The following is a 15,604-nucleotide window of genomic DNA, read 5'->3' as shown; positions in this document are numbered from 1 at the left end:
AATTAAGCATGATCCTGTCTTTAACTGGAATATTTTTATCATATATTTATTTCTTCTTATTTTAGTTTTTTTATTTTTATTCTTCACAATCATAAAACTCCCCCTAATTATTTTTATTTTTGAAGGAATTAATTTAAAATCAATCTCTGTGGATTCGACCCTACTCACAAATCTACAAAAGTGTTCGTAGGAATTATTTTTGGTGGATTGGACACTCATCAAATTTTGGCGCCGTTGCTGGGGATTGGTTCTTTAAACTAATTTCTTTTTCTAGTTACTTGGTTTTATGCCACGTTCTTTTCGTACAGATGAACTTGAATTTGACCCAGAGATCGAGAAGACCGCTCGTAGACTCCGAAAAGAAACCAAACAACACAAGAAAGAGGCTTCTACTTCTTCCAAACCAGCAGCAGACTCTGAGTTAGACGTGTCCACGTCTAACAACTCTAAAGACGAAGTCATGGCTCAAAATCTGGAACGAACGATCAAAGAGATGACTTCCTTTGACTTAAATCAACAACCATTGTACGTTGAATATCCTAATTTAAATGCTGATTTTGAACTTAAATCTGGCCTAATTCATTTACTTCCTACTTTTCGTGGCCTTGCAGGTGAAGACCCATACAAACACCTCAAACAATTTCATGTGGTGTGTTCCGGCATGAGACCTCAAGGAGTCACTGAAGAACAAGTCAAGTTAAGGGCCTTTCCATTCACATTGGGCGACAAAGCAAAAGATTGGTTCTACTCTTTACCTTCGGGATCTATTGTTAGTTGGAACGAGCTCAAGAAACTATTTCTTGAGAACTACTTCCCCGCTTCAAGGACTACAAACATCCGGAAGAAAATAAGTGGAATGTGTCAATTCTCCAGTGAAAGTTTCTATGAGTATTGAGGGAGATTCAAGCAATTGGTGGAGAGTTGCCCTCATCACCAAATTCCCGACCATCTTCTAATTCAATATTTTTATGAAGGATTGTCTGAGGCAAATAGAAGCTTGGTGGATGCATCTAGTGGAGGTGCTTTGTATGACAAAACTCCTACCGAAGCACGCAAACTAATCACAACCATGGCGGCCAATAATCAACAATTCGGTAGTAGAAACGACAGCTCCCCACAAAGGGTAAACGAGGTAAGTACTTCTATTGATGAACGTTTAGATAAACTTACTTTTCTTGTTGAAAACTTTATAGGGGAAGCATTCAACAAGTCAAGACTTGTGGGATATGTACATCTTTGGGTCATTGCACCGACGCTTGTGCTACACTTCAAGAAGAATCAACCCGAACATGCTAACGCCGTCGGTGGAATTTTTGGGCAACAACAAAGGAGACATGACCCATTTTCCAATACCTATAACCCTGGATGGAGAGATCACCCAAATTTGAGGTATGACAATCAACGTCAAAACTTTCAAAGAGTTCCACAACAACAACCACCACCACCACCACCTCAAACCAATCCCAATAATGGTATGTCCCTAGAGGATATCGTGAAGACACTCGCCTTGAACACCCAACAGTTCCAACAAGAAACTCACAAGTTCCAACAAGAAACCCGCTCGAGCATACAAAATTTAGAATCCCAAATGAGCCAACTAGCCTCCTCCGTCAGCCGCTTGGAGTCTCAAGGTAAGTTTTCCTCCCAAACTATTATTAATCCTAACCAAAACGTTAGTGCTATTACCTTGTGCAGTGGAAAAGAGCTACAACTCGAAAATGGCACTAGGCGTGGGTATGCACAGCAGGACAAAACAGAGGATGCACTCGAAATTCTTCCAAAACAAGCTGAAAAATCCAACCTAGTCAGTGAGGAAAGTCCCAAGGTGTTCATACCCAAACCTCCCTTTCCGGAGAGATTTGCCAAGTCCAAAGAGGAGGAAGAGGAGGAAGAGGAGAAGGATATACTTGAAACATTACTCAACGTTGAGCTAAATATTCTCTTGCTCGATGCAATTAAACAAATACCTCGCTATGCAAAGTTTCTCAAGGAGTTGTGCGCCAACAAATCCAAATTGAGAGATAATGAAAGGGTAAGTATGGGAGAAAATGTATCTGCCATTTTTCAAAGAAAACTACCTCCTAAATGCAATGATCCAGGTGCGTTTTCTATCCCTTGTAAAATTGAAAAGATTGGAATAGAAAAATCAATGTGTGATTTGGGTGCTTCAATCAATATTATGCCTCTTACCATTTATGAATCTTTGAATGTTGGCCCATTGAAAAAAACAGGGGTCGTTCTTCAACTCGCCGATCATTCCGTAGTTTACCCCAAAGGAGTTCTTGAGGATGTTCTTGTGCAAGTTAATGAATTGGTTTTTCCTGCTGACTTTTATGTGCTTGATATGAAGGGGGATATTTCTCCCAACTCTACATCCATCTTGCTAGGAAGACCATTCCTTAAAACCTCAAAAACCAAAATTGATGTTGATACTGGAATTCTCTCTATGGAATTTGATAATGAGGTTATGAGTTTTAGAATTGGTGGTGCCATGAAATATTCTAATGATGTGCATTCTATTTTTTTTATTGATCATTTGGTGCAAAAAAATACTATGTTCGATGGTGGAGGAGCATTTAAGACAACAATTACCAAAAGCCTCACCTCGAGTCCAAGAACTTATAAGAACAAAGTCTTTCATGACAAAATAAGTTCAAGAAAAAAGTCATCCATGGACCACCAAGTTCTCCTAAATCCACACCATCACCGGGTGCATTACATAGAAGAAGTGGATTTAGAGTGTCCAACTCATTTGAGTTAAGGCACAACAACGTCTAGCCAAAGACGCTAAAGAAAGACGCTTCTTGGGAGGAAACCCATGTCCTCTTTTTCTCAATTTTTTTTTGTCCCCTAACTTCTTGTGAATAATGTGATACCATTAAAATTGATTTTTGCAAGTTAAAAGGTATGAGCATCCACAAGGGACTCTCTTTCTCATTCAAGGTCTTACAATTCTCGAGCTCCCGCAGTTCCACCACCTACCCACGAATCACTAAAGGACGCTCTCTTTCTCCCTTTCTCTTATTTTATCTTCCTAGATATGCATGCTTACCACATTGGGGACAATGTGGAATTAAGTGGAGGGAGGGTGTTTTGATTGCTTTGATAGAAAATGAGTCTTGGTGGATTAATTATTTTGATTGATGCTTGCTACCCCTTCCATAATTGTTGAAGCAAATATCACTTTATCTTGTCCTCACACTAGCTTTATGATCAAAGACTTAGGTTAATCAAGTAATAATTTGGTAATGTGTGATAAGGATGTACATCTAATGACTCCTGACAACTTACGGTTAAGAACTTATTTTTGCAAATGGTGATTTGATTTGAAAATTGAATGTGGAAAGTTGGTGGACGTAACCTACCTAGAGAGGAATTTTGAGCCTATACACTCATAAAAACCTACAATTTTTCTTTTCTCGAGAGATAATGCTTCATGATTTTGTCTTCCTAGAACTTGCTTTGGACCATATCGAGGCCACATCTTTATGCATACACTTGAAAATGATAAAGACGCTAGGATAAAAATCCCTTTAGCTTAAAAAGACCACCTACATACAAATCCCCTTAGTAAGCTCATTTGAGCCTTATAAGCCTTAGTTCCTTGTTATGCAACCCCAAGTATAAACAAACTCTACTGTCTTTTTATTATCCTTGTTTGGCCCTTCCAAGGACTAGTAGAGCGTCAAGGAAACAAAGATGTATTCTAAGTATATATTTTGACGTTAAGTGGGGGGATATCTCAATTATTGTAAAGGACATTTATGAGCTAACATGTCACATGAAAATCTTGTTCTATGCCTTAAATAATAAAAAAAAAATAAAGAGAAAATGCCTTACAAAAAAAAAAAAAAAGAGAAAAAGAAAAAAAAGAAGGCAAGAAAAAAAAAAGAAGAAGAAAATATATTTTCTCTCTTTGAAAAAAAGGCATAGCTCAAGTCGAGGAAAGTGGGACATGACGAGCATGCGATAAATCAATTTTGAAAAGCTTGGATTCCTACATCTATTATTTTGTGCTCTAATTTAGTTCCTTGGATTTTCACCTCATTTTTCCTTATTCTTCCTACCCTCAAACCAAAGCCCCATTACAACCAAAATATAAGACCTCTTGATTCAAGTGTGTGCATATTTATAAGTGGTGGAGATTTTGGTGTATAATCAAGCCTATGGTGAAGCATTTTCATAGCAAGCATTTGAGCGAAACACTCAACCAAAAACACTTGAGAGATTGGGAGATATGAGAGCATAGTCCACTTGTTTTCCATGCTTAGTTTTCATGAAAATCATCTTGTGAAAACTTGTTTGAAGCTTGTTGAATTATCTTTTATCATATGATGTACCATTCTTTGAACACTTAACTAGATTTTTGCTTGTTACTTTCGTCTACGATCCATAAAGTTTGAAATGAACTTCTTCAACTATTTTATCTCTATTTCTTTGCATCGAGGACGAGCAAAGGGTTAAGTGGGGGGATATTTGATAGAATCGCATTTTGTGCTTATTTTATATAACATTTTAACCTATTTTATAACCAAATGCTCCTAATTAAATATTATTTTGCAGCATTAGGACAAAAGAAATGGAAAATGAAGAAAAACACCAAAATGAAAATTCAAACAAGACTCAAACTCAATTTTTGGCAAGAGTTTGGAGCTGCTTGGACTACCTCTGATGAAGGAAGAGTTTAACTAGGATTATAATTTTATCTCTATAAGTCTTTTAGTTCAACTAGGAATCTACTTCTAATCCTAATAGAACTAGGTATCTTGCTATTATAAATAGGTGACATAATTCACTTTAAGAGACAACTTTTGAACTCTTCTATTTCTCTACGTTTTTATAATATTTTCTTATTTTGCTTTTCATGCGTTCTTCCATTAGCATGTCTAGCTAATTCCCTTATTCCGGTTGAAGACTTGGTGAATGTTAAATCCAACGAGTTGTGAGATCTAATTTATGTTTCTACTTTTATTCATATTGGTATTTGTGTTGTTCTCTGTGCTTTTATTACAAATAATCTGATTCATTGTCAAGAATATTTGCCTAGCCAATTGAACTTGCAAATCCGTAATTGTTTGTTTAGTTCAATAACTAGTGGTAACACAATATAATTGATTATGTAGAAGTTTTCGATTATGTTGTGGGGAATGCACAATCTAACTTAAATAAATCCTCATAGGAATTTATTGGTTAGAATTGGGGCTTTCTAATTCCTAATGCTGTTGGTAAATTAAATCTTGAGTACCTTCCCAAGGTTGTTTACTGGATAGGGATTTAGTCAATGGACGTTCCTTGACTATCCACAAGGTAAGGAAAGGTGAGATTTTTAGGTCGTACCAATGGCCACAACCAATTTATCAATCATGAATAATTATTATCTTTGCATCTATGATTGACCTTGGAATTAAGCATGATCCTGTCTTTAACTGGAATATTTTTATCATATATTTATTTTTTCTTATTTTAGTTTTTTTATTTTTATTCTTCACAATCATAAAACTCCCCCTAATTATTTTTATTTTTGAAGGAATTAATTTAAAACAATCTCTGTGGATTCGACCCTACTCACACATCTACAAAAGTGTTTGTAGGGATTATTTTTGGTGGATTCGACACTCATCAGCTTGCCTCTATGCCCTTCTCACTTACCATGTACCCCAAAAACTTTCCCCATCTTACTCCAAATGTGAATTTGGTTGGATTCAGTTTCATTCCGTAGGCTTTCATGATCTCGTATGTTTTCTTTTTCAAATGGGCGAGGTGATCTTCCCTATTTTTTACGAACATGTCACGTACATAAACTTCCATGGAGACTCCTATGAGGTTTCTGAATATTTTCTGTCCAATCTTTGGTAGGTCGCACTTTCATTCTTTAACCAGAAAAGCATCCCATTATGATAATGAAAGAAGTCTGATCTCTATCTTTATCATCTATGAAAATTTGGTGATATCTTTGGTATACATCCATCATGCTAAATAAAGCACGTACTACCATTCAATCAACTAAGAGATCAATTTGAGGTAGGGTACTGCTGTTTTGGGTATGCTTTATTTAAATCCATAAAATTAATTCATATTTGTCATTTTCCCAAAGACTTGGTTACTAAAAAAAACATTCGATAGCCACTTGATGAATTATATCTCTGCCACATATCCAGCTTCCAATAACAACTTAATTTCCTCCTTGATGGTCTTATTCCATTCTAGCCCAAGTGTCCATTTTTTTTCAACATCACTAGCTTAACTCATGGGTTCACATTAAGCCTATGCACAATCACTTTCGGGTCGATACCCAAAACATCTATTAGGGTATATGCAAACAAGTTCGAATTTTCTTTTAAAATATCGATCATGAGTAACTCCATCCTTAGAATCATCTGTAACCCGATCCTGTGGTCTTACTTGAACCACCTAAGATCCGTTCCACTAGTTTATGCTTCTCTATTAGATCATGCCTTAGTCTTTTGTGATTCTTAGAGGTTTCAAGCTTTTAAATATCTTAGATAGCGTTTATATTCTTATTCTTCCCCAACTTCTATTTCACTTTTCCCTTAGGTTTTCTACCTCACTCTTTTCAAAGAGAGGTTGTAGCACTCCTGAGCTTCCCTCTTATTACAACATACTTTTAATAACTCATTTTTTATTGAGAACTTCATTTTCAGGTGGAAAGTGAGTACTACTGCCTGAAAGGAGTTTAGACTTGACTTTCATAATATTACATGATACACAAAGAGAGCATCTTTGACCAAAAATTTTACCATCAATGTTTTCTTTCCTTGGTTCCGCTCTAATGGAGATCGGGAAATCAACTGTTTCGAGGGGCAAGACCTTGGTACCTCCAAATTCAACCAATGGAGTATGAATTGATCGTGTGGACATGATCCCTAAATCCATTATCCTTCAAACTTCCATAAATAGGACATTCACTGAGCTGCCATTGTTAATGTGCACCTTCTGCATTGTAAAATTTGTTATATCCATCTTAATCAGTATGAGATCATTTTGTATATCACCACGTACTCTACATTTTTCTTTCCAAAGGTGATTTTTTATCCTTCTCAATACTGAGTACGTGATGACCCCAATTGCTCATTCTCATCCCACTTACATATTTATTTCTTGCCTTTCCTGAATCTTCTTATGTTGGTCTTCTGCAATCATGTGGATCACTCCTTTCACAGGGGTGTTATTCGAAATTTCATCCTCCTTTCTGACTTCATTTTCCTTGTTCCAAAACTGATCCCAACTGTGAGATCGACTTCTGGACCTCTCATTTCCCTTATGCCCCCTTTCACATTCTTGTTCTCTGTTTCTCTCATCTTCTCTAGGTTCCTTCATGATAAAGTCCTTGAAATATCCTTGTCTAACTTACCTCTTTATCTCATCCTTTAATTGATTAGAATTTTCAGTATCATGACCTTTGTCTTTATGATATTGGAGTACTCTTTGTTGGGGTGCCTCTAGTTTCCCTAGGCCATTGGAATAAATAAGTTTTTTCAACCATCATCGTTGCCCATGCCCTTGTGGTACTCAATTGGGTATACTTGTGATACTTCAAATAAAATGACATCTCGTTATCTTTCTCAAACTGGGTCCCCAAATTCCTCTTTCTCCTATCTCAACCTCTTTCTCTACCCTTATCACTACCTCTAGGGTCCGACCACTCTTCATTTTTCATGGCATTCATCTCCTCTTTGTCTATGTACTTTTGGTGCAGTACTCATCAACTGTTCCATATCTTAATGGGGATCACGGGTCAAGGATGACGCAAAATGTCCCTGGTAGCCATATATCAAGACAGTGATAAAATTATGGCTATTCTTAAATCCTGGACTTTCAATATCTCATTGTTAAATCTCGCTACAAAGGTTTTCGGGGGTTCATCTTCCTTTTCCTAATAGTAAATAAATATGTTGTCAATCTCTTATTTTTTTTTCTTGCTGGAAAAATATTTTTGGATTAACTTCTATGTGACTCAATGGTCCCACTTGGGATGTTTGTGAACCTTTCCTGTGTCTTCCCTATAAAAGATGTCATAAATAATTTTTCATTAATAGAGTTAGATTGACCATATAAATTCACTCAAAAGCTAACACATGGTCATGGGGATCCCTTGTTCCATCATATTTCTGCAGGTTTGTGAATCGAAAATTCTACTCCACCATTTTTGTGAATATCTTATTTGAGAATGGTGACTTCCTATTTTGTGTATCATATCTTCCTTGTGTTTCAACTCAACAACCTGTAATCAGACGCGTGCTATCTGCCTACTTAAAACCTCAACTTTTGCTTTTGAGATTGTTGGTTCTGTCTTCTTTCTTTCCTTACTTGATCCTATTTCAAACGCTTTTTTGGCATGACCTTTCTCAATCCACCTTTGCTTGTTGCTTCCATAGGATCTTGTACGACCCGTTCTCTTTTATCTCCATCAAACAACTGCCTTCATTTGCCAAATGGGGGTTGATGTTCCCCTTTCAACTCTACTATAGCGTGTTTACTTGCTTCAACAATAATTCTCTTTAACTTTGATTTTGTTAAATAACACATGGCTCATCTTCACGTCTCGGGGAGTTTGATTCCCCATCATGATCGAAGTTATGTTCTCCTCGAAGTTCCTTCCAACACTCAAGCTCTCCTCAGTAATTCTCACAAAAGGTGCCAAATTGATCCAGGTCGGAGGTCGAGATCTCTCCAAGGACGGTCGAGATTGCTCCAAGGATTGTCCAGATATGATATTTGAGAACTTGAGAAGGAAAAGAGATCATTAGGCTCGTTAGATGGTTTCCAGCAAAGATTCTCCAATGCGTAAGTCAATTCGTGAGGTCGAAAGAAAATATTAAATATTGGTTTGAAAGTAATAAATGACGTACCAATAAGTGAAGTGATTGCGTGTATTTATAGGGCCAAACGTACCCGCTTATCTAGACCACATGGGATAGTCTTGTGCTTCTTGCTGTCAGTAGATCCACGACCTAGAAGTCGTGTTGTCTGGGTGGAGCGGATTAGGCGCGACCTGACTCAGGAAGAAAGACGTGGATCATCATCCTAAATCGGTATTTTGCCTTCTTGAGGGTATTTTAGTCCTTTAATTTTGGATATGATATATTCCCATCTCTTTCGGCTTGATTCCAATTCGTAATTTTGTTTTCAATTAAAATATTGTAGCCGTTCATTCAAAAAAATATTTTATTGAAAAAAGAAGATAATGTATACATTGGGATTGTTTACTTTACCTTCAATGGATAGTAAGCAGCAGCAAATTTAAAGAGGAAAAAAGGAAGTTGGTAGATGTAGTAGCTGTAGCTGGGGGCCCTAATTTCATTTGTCTTTGAAAGTAAAATGATATGATGAATTGGTAGTGGTGGAGTTGAGGTGAGTTGAAGTGAGATCTCCAAAATCTTGTTGGTTGGAACTTGGAAATTGGAACTATGGAAACCTCTCCCTAAAGATAGATGTGGTGGGTGTTGGAGCCTGCAAATTTCATACTGTACTTGTGTTTATGGTTGTTGTAGCCACAATTAATCTTTTGAGATAATTACATCTATTTATACTTATTTATAATTTATTTATACAAATCATCACTATTTTAATAAATCACATATACATTCATTAAAAATATCGACATCCTTTAAATAAATCATCCCCATACTTTAGAGAATTATACACACACCTTTTCTAAATCGTCAATATCATTACACAAATTATTTTCATTTTTTTGCTTTTAGAAATAATTTTTGTAATTATACAAAAAATAAAAATAATTTATATAAATAGATATAAATTAGAGATATACATAAAACAAAAATTGTCAGTCTGAATGAGGGTAAAGGAAAAAAGAAAATGAGTCTTAATGAGGTGAAGTTTGAATATGGACATAAGAACAGATTTCATGTGATGTGAGGTATCCCATAATAAGAAATAAGAATCATCCTCCTTTCCTTGCAATTTCCTTTTAATAAATAAATTTATATATATATATATTGCCGACATATACATAAATGATTGGCTTCTCAATAATTCTTTTTAACTCTACTCTAATATAATAAATTGCAACACCAAAAGTGTTCAACTATATATGTATCAACATTATTACAACTATGGCTTCAAACAAAACTTATTAATAAGGATGTGATGCCAATTGCCACAGACAAGCACCAAATTATATATTGGTTGTAAAGTGTTTTCACTAAAACAATTTTTTTTTGTCATATATTACAATATTTACTATAAATATTGGTCTCAACACACAAATTTTATTTTATTAATATGGAACTTCTATAAACTCATTTTTCAACATTAATTTAAATTATATGAAAGATTCCATCTGTTATCAACGTGTTCATCACAGCTCTTCCCAAGTACATATATATATATATATATATATAATAAATGTGATTAATGGTAATAAATGAGACCTTTGTAATTACAAAATTGGTCTGAATTGTAGTGGAATAGCCGCTTCTTTTGGAGGTGGAGATATATTAATTTATAATTGGCATTGTGTGTTGGGAGATCATAAGAAAAGGTGTAATAATATTAATAATCAACAAATAAAATTACAAATTGAGACCAATATCTAATAGATAGTATAGGCTCGTTAGGAGTGTCCTATTGTCTCTCGTTTGGGGAGTTTTATCTTTTTTACCTTTAGTGAGTGTAGTGTAGGTCATCGTGGTTATCAGCGATAGTGAGTCTTTGTGTGTCAGCGTCAAAGAGAGAGAGTCGGCAGAGGTCTCGTCTTCCCGATCTGAGCTTGTAGGTCTCTGCATGAGGGCAAGAAAACCTTGTGATTCGCCTTGATCACGTTTGACCTCGATCAATGATCTCGACCTCCCACGTCACCGATTTGGATCTGTTATCTGGAAACAAAACACAAAGCTAGTCGGGATTGTCCCGACGATGATACTCTGATGCTTAAGTCAGATGCTGAGATCGAAGGTAAAATACGGCGATCTAGAATATAAGAGTAGAGAAATTGTGTACCTTCTCTCAGTGTGGACTTGGAGTATTTATAAACAATGGAAGATGGGGCCCACTTGCGGAACAGGTGTCGACTCCATGCCCACCCATGCAATGACTAAGCTGCTTCTTCAATGGACATCTATCTGATGAGTATTGTGGGTCGGGCATGGATCCCTTAGGCCCGATTTGAGAAGTTATCAAGCCACAATGTGTCACATGCGATCCCGTGACCTCGCTCTGCGACCTTGTTTATATTCTTTTTCCGCCTCGACCTACGATCTTCTATGCGACCAACCAGCAAAGCCTTGTTATAATTTCCTTTTCCTTGTGACATCCTTATCTTGATTGAGCAATCTCTTCCGCTTAGGCTACCACTTCTTTTATTCCCCTCAATTGCTTCTATTCTATACTTACCTTGTTCTATTTTCCTTTATCCCCTTCTGGGTTTTGTTCCCTTGCAGGTGAACGGATTGAGGAGGGGACTTGACGCGGCAGCTGCGATCAGTGTCATAGTGTTCAGTAGGCTATAATGCATGGACACTCTAAAAAATACTTAATGCAGTATCGGACATGTGTGGGACACGGACATAGCTCGGACACGCCTTATACACGTGTTTGACACGGCATCCACGTGTCCAAAAATTTTAAAAAAAAAAGAAAAGAAAAAGAAAACACGATGTTGGACACACCAATACGTTTTGGACACGTTTTGAATTTTTTTATAATTTCAAGAAATTTTGGATTGTCTTTAAGAAAAAATAAATTTTAGGCTTAACAAAAAAAAAAGAAAAAGAATGAATTCACTCCTTTTAAACTAAAAATATTATGATGAAATTACTAAAAATTCGAGAGATTTTCACAATAGTTTAACTAATTTAAATTATTAGAAATTTTTTATTGTGTGTTTTTTTTAATAATCTAATTATGTATATTTTTTATGCCACATTCGACTAATGTAGATGAAGACATGCTTATTTTATATTTTATCTTAATATTTTTCATATTACATATTTTAATTTTTGGAAAATTGAGAATATATAATAAAAATATATTATATATAGTTGCATCAGTGCTGTGTCGTGTCCTAATTTTTTTACATTTTTTGTGTCGCTGTGTTTGTATCGTGTTACTGTGTCCGTTTCCATGCATCATAGTCAGTAGGGCATCTGGTGACTGGTCTGATGGAGAAAGCTGTGGAAAAACTAGGTAAGACTCTGGTGTTAACAGAAGTGGAAGAAGATGAGTTGATTATTCAACAAGGGGACTAAGAGGGCATTGAGGAGCATGGTGGCTGTTACTTAGTGGGAAGCTGTTGTCGTCTGGGGCACACCGTGTGGAGGTTTTTCTCTCCAAGCTGTTCTCTCTATCCGTGCGGTCATCAACCCTAAGCGTGGGATGGAAATTCGAGAGATTGGTGGGCAATCGTTTACTGTTTAAGTTCAATCACCAGCTTGATCTGGCTCGAGTACTGATAAGGATGTCACAAGGAAAAGGAAATTATAACAAGGCTTTACTGGTTGGTCGCATAGAAAATCGCAGGTCGAGGCGGAAAAAGAACATAAACAAAGCCGCAGAGCAAGGTCACGGGATCGCATGTGACGCATTGTGGCTTGATGACGTCTCAAATCAGGCCTAAGGGACCCGAATCCGACCCACAATACTCATCGGACAGATGTCCATTGAAGAAGCAGCATAGTCATTGCATGGGTGGGCATAGAGTCGACACCTGTTCCGCAAGTGGGTCCCATCTTCCATTGTCTATAAATACTCCAAGTCCAAACTAAGAGAAGGTACACAATTTCTCTACACTTATATTCTAGATCGCCGTATTTTACCTTCGATCTCAGCATCTGACTTAAGCATCGGAGTATCGTCGTCGGGACGATCCCGACTAGATTTGTGTTTTGTTTCCAGATAACAGATACAAATTAGTGACGTGGGAGGTCGAGATCATTGATCGAGGTCAAACGTGATCAAGGCGGATAAGTTTTGCGCCGTCTGTGGGAACGATTTGGAGATAAAACATAATCCTAAAATATAGAACGATCTGAAGGCAGTAGGCGGGTTATAGAAGAGGCCCCAAGGTGAAAAGAAAAGATAGTCCAACTAACACAAGGAGAATTGCAATGGATGATGGAGGAAGCTAGCAGGAATGCCATAATGGCATACGAAAGAAGAACGCAACCTGTTGAGAATGAAACAGCTAGGCGAAGGGTAGTATGTGAAAGAGAGACCGAGCGGGTTTCTGAAGGAATGAGTAGGAGAGCTCCCGAAAGGAGGCGCATGGTCGCCCCCTCTGAAGTGGGATCTAGTTCTCGAAGTGGATGGCGGAGACGAGAACCCGCAATCTCAAGAGCGGATGTTGACAGTGTAGGTAGACAGATCCATCTGCTGGGGAAACAAATTGATGAATTGAAGCGGAGAGGAGAATTAGTCACTCAGAACAAGCACTCACCGTTTTGTAATAGAATTCTGAGTGAAGTCGTGAACGCAGCTTTTAAAATGCCAGATTTACCAAACTATGATGGTTCGAAGGACCCGCAAGAGCATGTGTCCGCATTTGATTTAGTGATGAATCTTTATGGACAAACGGACTCTATTAAAGTGAAACTATTTGTGACAACATTAACGGGGAAGGCACAAGAGTGGTTCACAAGTTTGCCGGTAGGTAGTATTGAGTCACATAAGCAGATGGTACAAAAATTTATTTTTCATTTTGCAAGCAAAAGAAAACAAAAGAGGTCGGCGACGTACCTATTTACAATCCAGCAGAGGGATAACGAGACTTTAAAAAATTTCATGGGGAGATTTAACAATGAAACTCTGGAGGTGCAAGATTTAAGGATTGATATGATGGTGAGCATCCTAATTCATGGACTGAAAAAGGGACCCTTTGCTTCTGCTCTAGCAAGAGATCCGCCCACCAATATCGAACAATTGATGCGTTTGGCACAAAAATATATTAATGAAGAAGAAATGAATGCTATAAAGGGTGGGGAATAGCTAGGTAGTGGGATGACCCGCGACCATGAACCTGGAAAAGATCCAAAGCAGAAGGTTGATCGCACTCGTGACCCTCCCTACCAACCAAAGTACCACCGATATACGCCTTTAAACACTACGCGGACAAAGGCGTTGCTGACTGTGGAGAAATCTGATATGTTAAAATGGCCCCGCCATACGAGATTCACGCCAGCTAAAAAATTTTCGATTAAATATTGTAAATTTCACCGTGAGCGTGGGCATGACACAGAGGAATGTTATCAATTGAAAGATGAAATTGAGAGATTGATCAGGCAAGGATATTTTAAACAACTTGTACTGAAGTGTCGAGCTGATGAAACTATTGTTTGCCGAAGCCGATCTAGGAGTCATGAGAGGGCTCAAGATCAAGGGAAGGGAGTGCAGAAAGAAGTCAACCCAAGGGATAATGCGCTTGTGAAAGCCATAGTTTATACCATTGCAGGAGGACCTGAAGGGGGTGATTCTGGAAGGTCTAGGAAGAGGAAAAATAGAAGTGACCAGAGAGATCAACTAGTCGTAAGCATTGAGCCAGAGGAAGAAATAACGTTCGAAAATAAAGATGTTGCTGGAAAGACGGGGTCGCAGAATGACCCCATGGTAATCAGACTGGATATAGCCAATTTCACCATTCGAAAAGTTTTGATTGATAATGGAAGCTCGGCAGATATCATCCTTAGGGATGTTTTGGTCAAGATTGGGCTAGAGAATGCAAAGTTAGAACCTGTAAGGACCCCGCTAGTTGGATTTGGAGGAACTGAGATCGTGCCGTTGGGAACCCTTGATCTACCTGTATCTATGTGGGAGGAACCTCGGAGAAAAACGTTGATGATCAAATTTCTAGTAGTAGACACACCGTTTGCGTATAATGTAATTCTAGGAAGGCCAGGACTGAATGCTTTTCGTGCAATAGTATCTACATACCACTTGAAGTGAAATTCCCAACCAGAGCTAGAGTGGGAGAGGCGATCTGCGACCAGGAAGAAGCGCGTAAATGTTACAACCTGTTCCTGAAAAAAGGGCGAAAGCGCAGATAAAAGAAGGAAGCTGGAAGTCATTGGGGGAGGTGACTAGATACCAGAAGAGAGAACAGAAAGAATTCAGCCAGCTGAGGCCCATAAGATTGTAGAGGTGATCCAGGGAGACCCTTCTAAGACTACTAGGATAGGATCGCAATTGAGCGAGTAGTTGGAAACAATGATGGTGTCACTGCTAAGGAAAAATGCCGATGTCTTTGCGTGGAGTTCGTCTGACTTTGTGGGTGTGGCACTTGAAGTGATCGTTCACCGACTAAATATGGACCCTACCATGCGACCTGTACAGCAGAAAAAGAGGAGTTTTAGCATGGAGAAAAACCAAGTGATTAGGGAAGAAGTAGAAAGGCTGTCGAATGCCGGGTACATTTCTGAAGTTCAATATGCCGAGTGGCTATCCAATGTTGTCGTAGTTCCGAAACCAGGAGGGAAATGGAGAGTTTGCATCGACTTCACGGATTTGAACAAGGCATGCTCAAAGGATCCATACCCACTTCCTCGAATTGATGCATTGGTGGATTCGACGGCAGGATATGAACTATTCTCTATGATAGATGCTTACCAGGGCTACCATCAGATTTCATGGC

The 15,604-nt window shown here is 37.8% G+C and overlaps 2 protein-coding genes across 2 annotated transcripts; both read left to right on the top strand.

The window, feature by feature from the left end:
• Positions 1 to 286: 286 nt before the first annotated feature.
• On the top strand, positions 287 to 12,230 carry LOC105165924 (uncharacterized). Its single transcript, XM_020695455.1, has 4 exons — positions 287 to 878; positions 975 to 2,099; positions 2,232 to 2,314; positions 12,117 to 12,230. The coding sequence occupies exons 1-4, from the start codon at positions 287 to 289 to the stop codon at positions 12,228 to 12,230; spliced, it is 1,914 nt and encodes a 637-aa protein (XP_020551114.1).
• A 1,747-nt stretch (positions 12,231 to 13,977) lies between these two features.
• Positions 13,978 to 14,919, top strand: LOC105165923 (uncharacterized). The gene has a single exon (XM_011085079.1). It carries the CDS (start codon positions 13,978 to 13,980, stop codon positions 14,917 to 14,919), a length of 942 nt encoding a protein of 313 aa, XP_011083381.1.
• Positions 14,920 to 15,604: the final 685 nt, after the last annotated feature.

Source organism: Sesamum indicum, linkage group LG7 (assembly GCF_026168435.1).
Source record: "Sesamum indicum cultivar Baizhima isolate 11 linkage group LG7, ASM2616843v1, whole genome shotgun sequence".
In the NCBI taxonomy this organism is placed as follows: Eukaryota; Viridiplantae; Streptophyta; class Magnoliopsida; order Lamiales; family Pedaliaceae; genus Sesamum; species Sesamum indicum.
The sequence above is the reverse complement of the archived record's forward strand: the minus strand, read 5'-3'. Positions and strand labels throughout refer to the sequence as shown.

What these genes read in the sequence shown, in the direction of transcription:
- LOC105165923 (XM_011085079.1), top strand. Translation starts at nt 13,978, where the DNA reads ATGACCCGCGACCATGAACCTGGAAAAGATCCAAAGCAGAAGGTTGAT.
- LOC105165924 (XM_020695455.1), top strand. Translation starts at nt 287, where the DNA reads ATGCCACGTTCTTTTCGTACAGATGAACTTGAATTTGACCCAGAGATC. An exon ending in GTGTCAATTCTCCAGTGAAA is followed by an intron (nt 879 to 974) that starts GTTTCTATGAGT and finishes ATTTTTATGAAG; the next exon opens with GATTGTCTGAGGCAAATAGA. An exon ending in TCCTAAATGCAATGATCCAG is followed by an intron (nt 2,100 to 2,231) that starts GTGCGTTTTCTA and finishes TGAAAAAAACAG; the next exon opens with GGGTCGTTCTTCAACTCGCC.